Here is a 12618-nt window from a genome sequence, read left to right on the forward strand (position 1 = left end):
CCTCAGCAGAGCAGACCGTGAGGCCAGGGGCAGCCGAGCCCCGTCCATGGTTTTACACGGCCAGCCAGAGTCAGTGCATGGCAGCCAGCATCCAGAGACATCCGCTGGGGGCAAACCCACAATTCAGCGGACCTGGCACCCCCTCTTCTGCACCCTCCATGCTCAGAGCTTCACTGGGATTGATGATGTGGCAAGCGAGAGTGCTCAGGCCTCAAAGGGCCGGGGGTGGGGGGGGGTTTGCTGGGAGCTCCACGGGAGCCTAGGCAGGCCTCCTGAGGCCGCAGGCAGCACCCTTGTCCTGGGGAGAAGTGGGCGCTGGGCCAGCTGAGATGGGTCAGATGCAAACAGGACCTTCCCAGGCCACCGCTCCCTGAGCTGTCCTTTTCCCCAGTCCTCATCCCACACGCCTGTCCCCCGATGCCCTAGGACTACACAAGATCCATCTCGTCCAAAAGAACTGACCTAGTGAGTGAGGCCGGGCATCGAGCACCTCCCTGGACGCTATCCTGCCAAGAGCATCGGCACAGTGCTGGGGCTTCTGACCAGTCCCGAGAAAGGGAGGTGTGAAGCCCGTGGGCCTGGGGTCTGGATGGGGACGGTCCCTGAACTGGGGCTCTCCTGTTCAGGCCCATGGGTTGAGGTCTGCCTGCAGCCCTGGCCCTGCGTCTGTCTGTGCCTCCATCCCAGGCAAGGATGTGAATCCCAGAGGAACCTCCAGTCCTGGCTCAGTGGGGGCCACACCTGCCGACCTAGTAGGGAGAACAAGAGAAGAGGTCCTGGAGCACGGCTGGCTGCAGGGGGCAGGCAGCCACTTCTTGCCACTGTTCAGCTTGGGTTACTGGGGTGGGCTATGTGGCCCAAAGGCCCTGGAGAGGGAGCCTGGAGCCCACCCAGCCCTGCAAAGGCCATTGGGGCCCATCAAGGGCCAGGGGAGGAGGCAGGATTCAAGCAGGAACCTACCGGCATTAGGAGTACGCCAGACCCTGAAGCCCCCGGGCTGGAGAGTGGAACTTGTCAGAATCCTCAAAAGGCTGGTCTGTGTGAAGCAAGGAGAGGAGCCAGGAGCTCTGTGTTGTCAGGGGACCTCACCTGCCGGTCCCTCCCTGGGCAGGGGACAGCATGCATGCTTACGGCACCTTATGAGGGCCGAGCAGTGGAGAGCCTTGAGGTGGTCACCAGCCCTTGCCCTGCCTGAGGCCAGCATGGCTGACACTTAGGGGAGAAGCCTCTCAGGCCTCTTAGGAAGTGAACCCACAAGGCTTTGCTCCCCTAGCTCCCTCAGTGGGGAGAGGTGATGCTGGGCTCTTCTTCCCAGCCCTGCTACCTTCAGAGGGGCCCTCTCAGGGCCTGGAGGGAGGTGGCCAAGTGCCAGGCAGAAAGGAAAAAGAGGCCTGACACCCCTGAGGCCCCACAGTGGCAGTTACCCTCTCCTGTCTCCCGGGAACTCCCTGCTTCCATCGCACATCACCACCCCCACCCTCCCCGCGTGGTCCTCTCTGCTGGTGGCCCGACCTTCCCCATGCCTCACATTTTAAGTTCTGGACACACTTAGGTTAAAATTACCCCAAAATAACTGTGTCCCTTCACATCACCCCAGAGCGTCACTTAACAAGCCTTCGCAGGAGCATCTGGTTTTTTGACTCGCTACACATTGCGGGCTAGAGCCCAGCTGGATGTCCACTTGGAGGACAGTGATAAATGACAAGTCACAGCCAGCCCACTAATGGCATGAAGAAAATGAAGGTGGACTCCGGTTCTCGGTGAAATGGGGTGGGCTGGGGGTCCCGGGGGAGGCTGGGCAAAGCATCTCCGCCATGAGTTCCCCTCCACCCAGGGAGGACCGGGTCCGTGAGAGCGGGGTGTGCTGCCCCCTGGTGGACATAGGGGGGAGCGCAGCCCTGCCCGGTTCCTGCAGGGTTGGGTCTTTCCTCTGGGCTCAGCTGAGTGGGGAGGGGCTGTGCAGTGGTTTTCAGACCTCGCCCAAAGGGCATTTGAGAGTATCCGGACTGGCGACCACTCCGGCTGTATGTGCAGGGAAGTGGGCCCAGGTGGCTCTCTTCAGATCCCAGCAGAGCATCCTGCTCTGCATCCTCCAGGGAGAAGCCGTCAACCAACTCTGGTGAATGTGGGTCCCTCCAGCCCCACTCTCCACCAGGCCACAGAGGGGCAGGACCGGTCACTCACCTGGAAGCCCCTCTCCGTGGGCTCTGGGGCAGGCCTGGGGTGGGGAGCTGGGTGGGCGCAGCACGGGGGCGAAGGCGCTCCTCTGTTTGACAGCGGAGATCATGTTGACAGGCGAGAAGGAGAAGACGCTGGTGGTGGGGGCAGCGGCCGGGAGGGACATGGAGGAGGCAGCGGCCAGCGGGGGGCTAGAGGGCATGACTCCGGGGCGGGGCAGGGAGGGGCAGGTGTAGCAGGGGAGGTGGTGGGAGACACAACAGGAAGACAGCACCAGAGTGAGCAACTTGGTTGGGGCCCTGCATGGGCTGCTGACCTGGGCACCAGGCTCAGACCTCACTCGGGGCTGTGAGGGTCTTGGAGACTAACAGAGAGTAAGGTCTGCAGGCAGGCTGGAGGCCTCTAGGGTCCTGGGCCGGCACTCATCTTTTTTGGGAGAGGGTGTTCTAGACACTCTTTATCAGGGCTGGAGCTGACAGGGCCAGCGTAGGTAAAAATGAAAGTAGAACCAGATTATCCAACAAAATCAAACACTAGGAGATGCTTCTACAGTTTAGGGATGACAAGAGAGGGAACAGGCTGGGATTCCTGCTGAAAACGCTGGGGTTCTGAGAGGCGAAGAAAGTTTGGTGGGCCCATGGACATCAAGGTTAGTGTCAAAGATGGAGGTTTATAGCAGGCCTGGGGCAAGGGTCAGGGATGCACACAGACTCCTGACATAAGGCCTCTCTGTCCAGGATCGTAGCTCATACAAGCACCCTAACATTCTCCACAATAGGTTCCCTCTTCCAGCTGATTGATTTCAAAGAGAGGTTTAGGGATCCACATCCCCAGATCTCCCTGTTCTCCAGCCTCTTAGCCACCCAGGGCTGTGACTTGCTGTCCTGGGAATAGCCAGGGACCCCTTACACACAGGCTTGGCCTGCCCCTCCTTCCTGCCGAGGGCATCTTTCAACATCTTCATCTGAACACAAGTCCCTGCCTCTCTCTTCTAAATACCAATAGGCTATGTTTTGAGTGTTGTCTAAGCAGCTGGCACTGGAGCAGGGGTGGGGGGATAGCAATAGCCAGAGAAGGCTCCTTTGGCATCAGAGCTACCCCCTCCCCCTGCCCACCTCCTCACTTTGATGCAAGAACGCCCTCACCAGCAGCCCCTGTTCCAGATGTCCTCAGTCCCACGGATGGCCATCTCCTTGGACATGCTCACTGCCTGAGACAAATGCCAGAAAACATACTCTCTCGACCTCAAGACCCAGGGCCCACATTTTGTAACTTGAACAGCACTGGGCATAGTGGGTCAGGCCAGGCTGTTGGTGGCTGAAGGGGAAGACTGAGGCAAGGCCCAAATGGGCAACCCCAGACCCCCTGGGTAGGGGTAGTTCTGGATATCACTTCAGGCATGTCCTGGCAAACACAATGAGAATGACACCCCCTGGAGCTGTGCCACAAGTGTCCTCTGCGTGAAGAGTGGACAGGGACCCCGTGAGCCTGGTCAAGAAATATCATGACACGAGTCTGATCTCTAGGTGGGCCCAGGGTGTCCCCAGCTGATGCTGGGAGAGGGGTTTAAGCAGCAATAGAGTTCTTGCTCCTCTGGCAGAATGGAGGGCCCCGGATGGAGGGACTTTTGTGGTTGGGGTGGGGTGTTCCTCCCCTACTGACCGCACTGTGTGTATGTGGGTGGGGGTTAGTTGGCATTCCAGACCCCACCAGTGTCAAATCTGGGGCCATCCAGAGAGAAGCTGTCAGCATGCTGTCCCAGAGCTGAAGGGAAGCTGGAACAGTGGGACCTGACCCGAGCAAAGGGTCAGGAGGGATGGGCCCACCACAGAGGGTCATGGCCCCTGTGGACACTGGCAGATAGGTCTTTGGGTCCCAGAAGTTGGGCCCAGGCCAGAAGGAGAGAGCCAGGCTCAACCCACAGCCAGAAAGAGCAATACCCAGGGTACAGGTCAGCCAAGGAAGGCCAGGCAGGGGACAGCATATTTCAGTCCTCAGCAATAATGAAAACAAGACAAAGGACAGGCACCAGAGCAGCAGGAAAAGCCACCAGCAGCTTCTCGGGCAGCTTTCTCTCATCTGGCTGCTGTCTCAGCAGCCTCGGCAGGACCTGAGGTACAATGTCTTACAACTGGCAGGCCTGGAGATGAGTTAGCCTCCAAGCCTGCTGTCTAGTGTTTTGCACAAAGCTGGTGCTTTATAAATGTCTGCTGAATAGCTACGCTAAAAGGACTTGTAAACTGGCTATTCTGAAACTTGGTGTTGAAAGGAGGAACTTTAAGGCAGCGCAGACCGGCCGAAGTACAACTGCCTGGGGCCCATCCACGCAGCACTCAGCTGCCCCCCTCCAGGAGGCAGAGGACAGTCAGTGTCCAGAGCTGGGGCTGTGAAATCACACACTCTTCTGACTTGCCTGGTCCCCTAAGCACAGCACCACATTCAGATCTGAGGACAATTCCAGGCAAGAGGGTGGCACGGATCCCATTTTACAGGCAAAACTGAAACTCTGACACCTAAAGTAACTTGCTGAACGTGAGACAGCTCTTGATGTGGACACTCAAGCTCCGAATCCAGCTGTTTAACGACACGGAATTCTCTGGCTCTGGCCCCAGATATCAGGGAGCCACCACTTCCCGCCTCTGGCTCGGCCGCCCGTCGGGCCAGGGGGAAGCCCACTTTTCTCGAGCCCCGAGATTCCTCAGGCTTCCGGCAGGGGGCGCCAAGCACCTCCCGAAAACCTGGCATGGGCTGGAAAGGAGGTGCCGCCAGGTTTCAGCCGGCGGCCCCCTAATTCAGAGGTTTCGGAAAGAGGGGAGGGCTAGACGTGACGTGTGCAACTGGGGTCTGCAAAGAGCTAAAGGTGCAAGAGCTGCTCGGCCCGGGGCTGGGGGGCGGGCACGCAGCGCGGAGGGGCTCGTGCTCCCGGGCCGGCCGCCGGAGGCTCCTCCCCTAGGGGCTGGCGGGGGGGTGGAGGGGGGCGGGCGGAGCCCCATTCTGCTCCCCCGGGCCCCAGGCTCTCCCACCGCGGGCAGGGGACACTCACTGGCGAAGGGCGAGGTGGCCGTGGAGCCATTGAGGAAGCTCGGAGACCCGGGCACGCCGAGGCCGGCCACGCCTGGCGCCCCGTAACCGCCGAGGCCGGCGCCGAGGCCGCTGCCGTAGCTGCTCTGCTGCGACCCGGGGCTGGGCGCGAACCCGCGGGGCGACGCGCTGCTGCAGCTGCGCGCGTAGCCTAAGGGAAAGCGGCGGTCAGGGGCGCAGCGCCGCGGGGGCCTCCAGGGGCCGTTGCGCCGCGGGGACCTGCGGGAGCGCGAGGGGCGGGGGCAACGCACCCGGCTCCGGGCCCGGCGTGGCGTCCCCGACGGCGATGGCCAGCGGGCTGCTGAAGGCGTTGATGCCCACCACGGCGGGGTGCGGGTGGCTCGGGGCCAGGGAGCCGAGCGGCGCGGGCGCGCGGGGGGCGCTGTACAGAGCCTCGGCCACGTCCGCAGCCCGCTTCAGGAGCAGCTCCTGCGGGGACAAGAGGGGGCACCGCCGGGGCAGCCGCGCGCGCCGGCAAGGGGGCAGCCCCGGGCGGGGCGCACGAGCCGGGGGCGGACGCGCCCTACCTGGTTACTGCTGGGCACTCCGTACAGAGCCTCCGCCAAGTCGGCCGCCCGCTTCAACAGCACCTCCTGCGGGCAGGGGAGGAGACAGCGCGGACCCGAGGGCAGCCCCTGGGGGCGGCGCAGGGACCCGGAGCCCCCTCCCCAGGCCCCGAGGCCATAGGGAACCCTCGCCCCCGCCCCGCTGCGCCCCTCTGAGTACCTTGGGTAGCCTCTCGGGATCTCCGGGGTGTCTGGGAATGACTTTCTGCAGTCTCTGGAATCCGTAGTCAATAGTGGGCTCATTCAGGGCTGGGAAGAGGGGTGTCGTTTGGAGGGCGCCCCCTCCCAGCCAGGTGCAGGACCTAGCCCGCCAGCCACCCGTCCTGGAGCCTCTCCCGGAGCCCCTTCATCAGTCAGTCCAGCCCAAATCTCTCCGGGACAGCAAGGGTCTGGGAAATTTCAATTCCCTTTAGCCCATTCATTCAAGAAATATTTCTGAGCCAGGCCCTTGCCATTGACACACAAGCACTTGAAATCATTTCTGGGATTTTGAAAAGGAAACTGTATGTCCATATTTGCTTCTAGATTCCCAGGGGCAGGAGTGGAGGAAGTTTCTGCATTTGGTCTTACTAGGAACATATGCATTACAAAAGAGAAACCCATCACTCCGCTTATCACAGCCAGGTGGACTCAGCGACACCTAACCCTGAGAGGTCTGCGTGTCCCCAGGAAGGAACCGGCAGGCACCCCAGGCTCTCGGGAGGATGCAGCAGCCTCCCGACCAGGTTTCAAGACATCCTTCTCTCTTTCTTCTTCCACTCCCTCTGGCAGCCTGGCCTGGATGTAATCACCAGCTTCAAATCCCTACCTGACCTCTCCACCTCCAACTTCAGGTTTAGTGAATTTTCTTTAGTGTTCCCCAAAGCAAAAACCACCCATTATGGGTCTTTGCAATTGCCTTGCCTTCTCTCTGAACTACTTCTCCCTGTTAACCCCTGCCTTCCCAGCATAGCCCAGTCTAATCCACATTCCTTCCAGGAAGTTTTCCTGGGCAGCCAAAGTGAGACTCCATTGGACCCCAACCCCACACATACAGCATTCACTGCTCCCCCTCTCCATCCTCTTTCCCCCTCCAAGGGCTTGGAGAAATACCTGACAGGACGGCTGGGGGGAAGAGGGAGATGTGGGTGACTAGGGCTGAGGCAGGGCCAGGGGATGCTGGTGGAGAGGGTCCTGGCCAGTAGTCAAATACAGTGTGTGTGTGTGTGTGTGTGTGTGTGGTGGTGGTGGTGGTGGTGGTGGTGGGGTTCCTATGCATCATCCTCAATGAGTGACTTTCATTCACCTCTTATGTTAGCTCCATGCCTTGGCTTCATGCATGGGGTGTTTTTTGTGTGCATGCATAGTGAGGCCTGGGGTGACCTGGGGAAACCAAGAGATCTAGGGAGAATTTGGGAAGCAAAGAGCCTGTTTGAGGGACACCTTTGAAATAACCATCCCCATGGAGAGTTTCTAGATCCAGGGGAGTGTGTGAGGGACACCTTTGAAATAACCATCCCCATGGAGAGTTTCTAGATCCAGGGGAGTGTGTGAGGGACACCTTTGAAATAACCATCCCCATGGAGAGTTTCTAGATCCAGGGGAGTGTGTGAGGGGTTGGGGATGGGGAAAGAGAAGACTTGGATAAAGCTGGAGGCCAAGAGAATGTCCAGGCTGGTGAGGATCCAGTCATGGCAGGGGACTAAAGAGCCAGAGGCCAGGGAATAGAACAGAGAAGCGCAAGGAAATAGGTACTGAAGAGGAAGGTCCTGGGGTATAGGTGGGATGAGGGGAGCAGCCGCTTGGGCAGCCTGGCCTGCAGGGTAAATATCTGCTAACCCTGAGACTAGGTAGTAGCCCTGCACAGGGTGGGGCTCCCTCTGTCAACCTGAGGCCTCCCCTCCCCCACCTGCCTCCTTACCTGTGTAGACAAAGCGGCCGGGGGCTCCTTTGCAAAATTGCTTGGACTTGTAGGAGAGGGTCACCTCCACCACCCCGGGGATGTGCCTCGGGGGCGTCTGCACCCGGATGGCATGGGGCGTGATGAGCTGCGAGGGGAGAGGGGAGGCCTGCGGGTTCGACCCGGGGATCCGAGGGCCTGCCACTAGGCCCAGAGGGAGACTGGCGGGGGTGGCCCACCTCGCTCCACACGAGTACGTTCCCGAACACGACCTGCAACCCGTCGAAGAAGTTGTCTCCGATGACAATGACGGTGGCGCCGCCCGTGGTCCAGCCCTCCCCGGGACTGATGGCCTTGATGCAGGGGGTGGCAGCTGGGAAGGGAGGCAGGGGAGGAACCATGTCAGGAGCCCGCCAAGGTGGGGGGTGTGGGGAGTGACTGGCTGGGCCCAGGCAGCCGGGGCTGGGCTGGGGGTCCTGACCTTCGGAGGGGTCCAGGCGGCGCGCCCTGCGGCCATGCTTGGAGTTGTTGTGCACAAACATGTTGTCGGACACGGCCAGCACGTGTCCGTCCACGCTCACCGTTGTGGACACCACCACCTGCAGGGAGAGCCACGACAGCCTGCCTGAGACCCAGGGGCTCCCGGAAGGGGAATGGTATGGGGAACCTGAAACTTGAGGTCCTGGCTGCTTGCTGAAATTCAGGGTCAGAGGCACGGCCACGGGAAGGGCTTCAGCCCCTCAGGGACTGAGCTAGTGGAAGGAGGGCAGCTGGGTTCTGTGATACCCCCTAGAGGCACAATCTCTAGGAATTGACCTCGGGGAGCTAAAAAAAAAAATCAAAAGTCCCCCCAAAACTCTGGTTACTTGGGCAAAGAGTGGCTACAGTTTCTGCGAACACACACCCCAGGCTGTAGCTCTGTGGCTCTTAGCAAGTGGGAGTGACAGTGTTGACGGGAGGGGGGCAGCGTCAGCCTGAGAACCCATCAGGGGGAGCCCCCTTGACTGGGAGAGGTGTGCAGGTTGGGGATGTGCTAAGGGCAGCTGCTCTCTGCTTCAGGCTATGCAAATTAGCTGGGTCGTTAATCATGTAAAAATGTCACAATTAGCATCTCCTTAAGTGGGACTCTAATGAAGCCTCCCTTGGCAGCCAGCATAAGTTAAGACCCAAGCTGCCCCACCCCCAGCTGGCACCAGGCCCTGGAGCAAGGCTGGGCAGAGATTTGCCCTGGGGGGCCTCTTCCAGGGTAGCAGTGCCACAGCCTCCCCTGTCACCCACTATCAGGCAAGGGCTGGTTTACAAGGGGGAAACCCTCTTCCCAGACCCACCTGGAAGCGGCGCATGTCTCGGGGATTCCCAGCATTCTTTAGGCAATTCTGGTTGCATTTGAGGAAGAACTTGAGGAAGAACCTGAAACAGCACAGCATGGGCAGTGGGCTCAAGGGGCTGGGGGTTCTGGAAACAGATGAAGATCCAGCTGCTTCCTGCCACGCCTCCTCTGCAGGGTGACGCCCACCTCCGCTGGCTCACACACAGGCACAGACCCCGTATTCCCACCACAAGCTGCCTACACTCAAGGTGCCCGATAAGAATCAAGTAGACCTCACCAACTGGTCACTACACGGAATCCCCCCACCCTGTGCAGATCACCCCATACTTACCTGTCCCACAAAGTCTATACTCCTCATACCCATAACAAAGGATATTCGTCTTAGAGTATATCCATTAGATACATCCTATTTGCAGTTACTCATAAATTATACTCATCACAGACACTAGGAATACTCTAAATGGAGCATGGACTCACACTTATCTGTAAATATTCCATATATTTGTCTACACCCCTACATATAGTATACACCCATCACAGAGTGCATCCATACAACGTATACTCAATATAAACAGGATATCCTTTATACAAACTGTATATTCCTTATACCTTTTACTCACAAAATATAGTCACCACACATGCTGTATAATCTTCACAGATGATACACTCCACATGCAACCTGCATTCCTCACATGTGGTATACTAAACACACTCTACCATCCTGTGCAATGTATGCTCATTTTACATAGTGTATGCACAGAAAGAACACGGAACACAGAGAGTTGGCACACGGATACACTTTATGTTGTGTATGATTACCCCAAATCCGCTCATTGCTAATCCTGCACAGTCACCCGCATAGCAGGTCCTCCCTTCCTCCACAGCAGAATCTTCCCTACAACAAACTCCCTTCCATCACAGCAGATCCCGCTCAACATGGCAGCCTCTCTGCCCCAGCACATTCCCTCCAACAGGCCTCCCTCAGACATACTGTATATTCATTCAACACAGCAAAAGACTAATCCCGCAGCGCCTGTCCCCATCATGTGCACCGCAGACACGCCAAGCAGGTAGGTGCACAGCGAATGCCTTCCTTCTCACACATCGTAATTGGAAAAAAGCACAGTATGTGCAGTGATGAGGCTATGCTTTAGACAAACACATGAGCACTTGGCCCTCCAGTCCTTCCAGACTGGGGTGGTGGGGCTTAGTCCCTACTGTGTGCCAGTGAGGCAACCTGACTGTTGTACTCTCAGCAAACAGAAGAATATCACTATCAGTCTTAGCAAGACTCTGTGAGCACGTGGGGCAATACCCTTTACAAGTTCTGTGTGTGGGGCTAGAGCCTGTGGGGGTCATGGCATGAGGAGAGCCTCCTGGGCTACCCTAGGAGCTCCTCGGGTCACTATCCCCCCCATTGGAACCCTCCATTTGGACATCTATGTCACTCATCCAAGTGGCCTCCACGCATGAAGTTCACATTCAGAGGAAGACTTGTTACAGATCCTTAAAGCCTCATCCTCACACAGTGCTGGGAGGGACGGACAAGCCCATGGATCAGAGGTGTCTGGTGCTTGGGAGCTGGCAGTGATGCTTTCCTAGAGATGGTCCTCCCCCCAGCCCTGCCCCTGATCCCTCAGCTCCTGTCAAATTCCTCCACCCAGTGGGTACCCCTCTGGGAAACCCCTTTAGTTCCTTTTCCATAGAGAGAGTATGAATTTTTACCTACGGTAGACACCCCCCAAAATACTTTCATATAACATAGATCTGTACACCCCCATGTATCTGCACCCCCTGTGAGTACACACCTTCTATGCAGACATGCTGTATATGCCCACAGGATACCCCACAGTGCTGACAACTTATGTGCCCCCAAATAGCAGTCACCACAATGTAGATGCCCTGTGTACCCTACAGGTCACCCCAAGGTGCAGACACCTCAAATGCTCCTAAATAGCATATTCGAATGGTATAGATACTCCATTTATCTCACATTATATGCCACAACAATGACTTCCTGCACCCCTGTAAGACGCCCCTTGGTGTGGACACCCCTATGTGCACAGCAGTCACATCACACATGTTCCACCCTAGTTACACATGGCCCACAACAGGTCACTTCAATCCACATTCATGTGCTCAGCCATGTACACGGTGCCTGCAGGAGGAGGGAAACAGGGCCAGGACTCAATCCCCCTGATGGGGATTAACCCTTGGATATTACAAGCATAGGCGTGCCCCCAGGGGACACACTTCCTTCACCTCCGGCACATGCCTGTCCCTCCCCCAAACCTACAGGATCAAGAGGAAGGGGCAAATTCTTTGCACCCCTGGATGCAGGAGGACGGTCCCCCCATGAACCAGGAGAGTAGAGACTGATGGCTGCTGGGGCACCTTCCAGTCCTGTCTGGGGACTTTATTTCTGATCACCCAAGACTTTGGGCTGCCATCACCTGCGCGGTCCTAGCTTTCCTGGGGAAGCTCCTGTTCCTCCTACAGCCCTCGTGCGGTGACTGTCCCCACTTTTTCTTTCCAGTGCAGGTGGCCTTTGTCCTTTGGGCTCATGCCAACTCCCACTCCCAGTCCAGCCAGTCTTTTCTGGCCACTCTAGGCTTCGGGGAGCCCCCCTTCCTGAGAGCAAAGAGCCCGGCTGAACCCTCCATCTATGCAGACCCACCCTGGGAAGCTCAGTTACCTGATTGCTGTTACCTGCCGAGTGACCTAGAGTAAGTGCAGCCGCGGAGGCCTGGGCCCTCTAGCAGGTGTTGAGGGTCAGCCCCCTTCCCCTTCTCCCTGAGCCTCTGGCTTAGCTGCACAGGGTCCATGCCAACCACAGGAGTGCTGCTGAACTCTCACCCACTGCCACCTGGTGAGAGTCCACTGCCAGGCTGCTCCTAGCTGGTGCTGCACCCGCACCTGGAGGCAGAGCAAGTGCAGACATGCAGAGCCTGTTGTTCCTGCTGCCCCTCCTCCGGGGTCAGCCTCAGGCTGTAAGAAAAATGACCCACAATTTAGGAGTATGGCAAAAAGGTGACGTGGGTCTCATGGAAGTCATCCTAAGACAGTGGTTTCCAAAGAGGCTTCCAGATGAGCGGCTTCAGCAGCACTTGTGAGCTTGCTGGAAATGCAGAATCTCAGGCCCTGTCCAGATCTGCAGTCAGAATCTCTTGGTGGGGGGGTGCAGCATCTGTGCCTCATAAGCCCTGCAGGTGACAGAGACACCTCGAGGCACCTCCAGTTTGAGGAACGCGGCTTTGGCTTTGCAGCTGCTCTCTCGGCAGCGGCAGGGCAGCCCTGCTGAGCGGGGCTGGTCTGAATTGAAAGGTGCTGTAAGTGTTAAACACTCATCGTATTTCAGACTTAGTTTGAAAAAGAAAATAGCTCAGTAAAAATAGTAAAAATAGCTCAGTAAAATTCTGTATTGCGTACATGCTGAGACGATAGTTCAGAGATCTTAGGTTAAATAAAATACACTGTCACAATTAATTTTACCAGTTTCTTTTTGTTCTTTAATAGGAAGCTACTAGAAAATTTAAAAAGTAAAATTTAAAAAAATTCCACCTGTGGTTTGCATTATCTTTGCC

General features: G+C 57.5%; 1 protein-coding gene across 1 annotated transcript in view; it reads right to left on the minus strand.

Annotated features, from left to right (window-relative positions):
• Positions 1 to 863: 863 nt before the first annotated feature.
• EBF4 (EBF family member 4) overlaps positions 864 to 12618 on the minus strand; it is a gene marked incomplete at its 5' end in the record, with an annotated part of 47476 nt that continues 35721 nt past the window's right edge. The window contains 10 exons of the mRNA XM_084246464.1: positions 864 to 1036; positions 2185 to 2382; positions 5222 to 5410; positions 5511 to 5688; positions 5787 to 5852; positions 5986 to 6074; positions 7726 to 7852; positions 7944 to 8077; positions 8186 to 8303; positions 9033 to 9114. Of these exons, the coding sequence (XP_084102590.1) occupies positions 966 to 1036; positions 2185 to 2382; positions 5222 to 5410; positions 5511 to 5688; positions 5787 to 5852; positions 5986 to 6074; positions 7726 to 7852; positions 7944 to 8077; positions 8186 to 8303; positions 9033 to 9114 (1252 nt within the window). The 3' untranslated portion in view covers positions 864 to 965. The remainder of the gene's footprint in view (positions 1037 to 2184; positions 2383 to 5221; positions 5411 to 5510; positions 5689 to 5786; positions 5853 to 5985; positions 6075 to 7725; positions 7853 to 7943; positions 8078 to 8185; positions 8304 to 9032; positions 9115 to 12618) is intronic.

Source organism: Talpa europaea (assembly GCF_964194135.1).
Source record: "Talpa europaea genome assembly, chromosome: 11".
In the NCBI taxonomy this organism is placed as follows: Eukaryota; Metazoa; Chordata; class Mammalia; order Eulipotyphla; family Talpidae; genus Talpa; species Talpa europaea.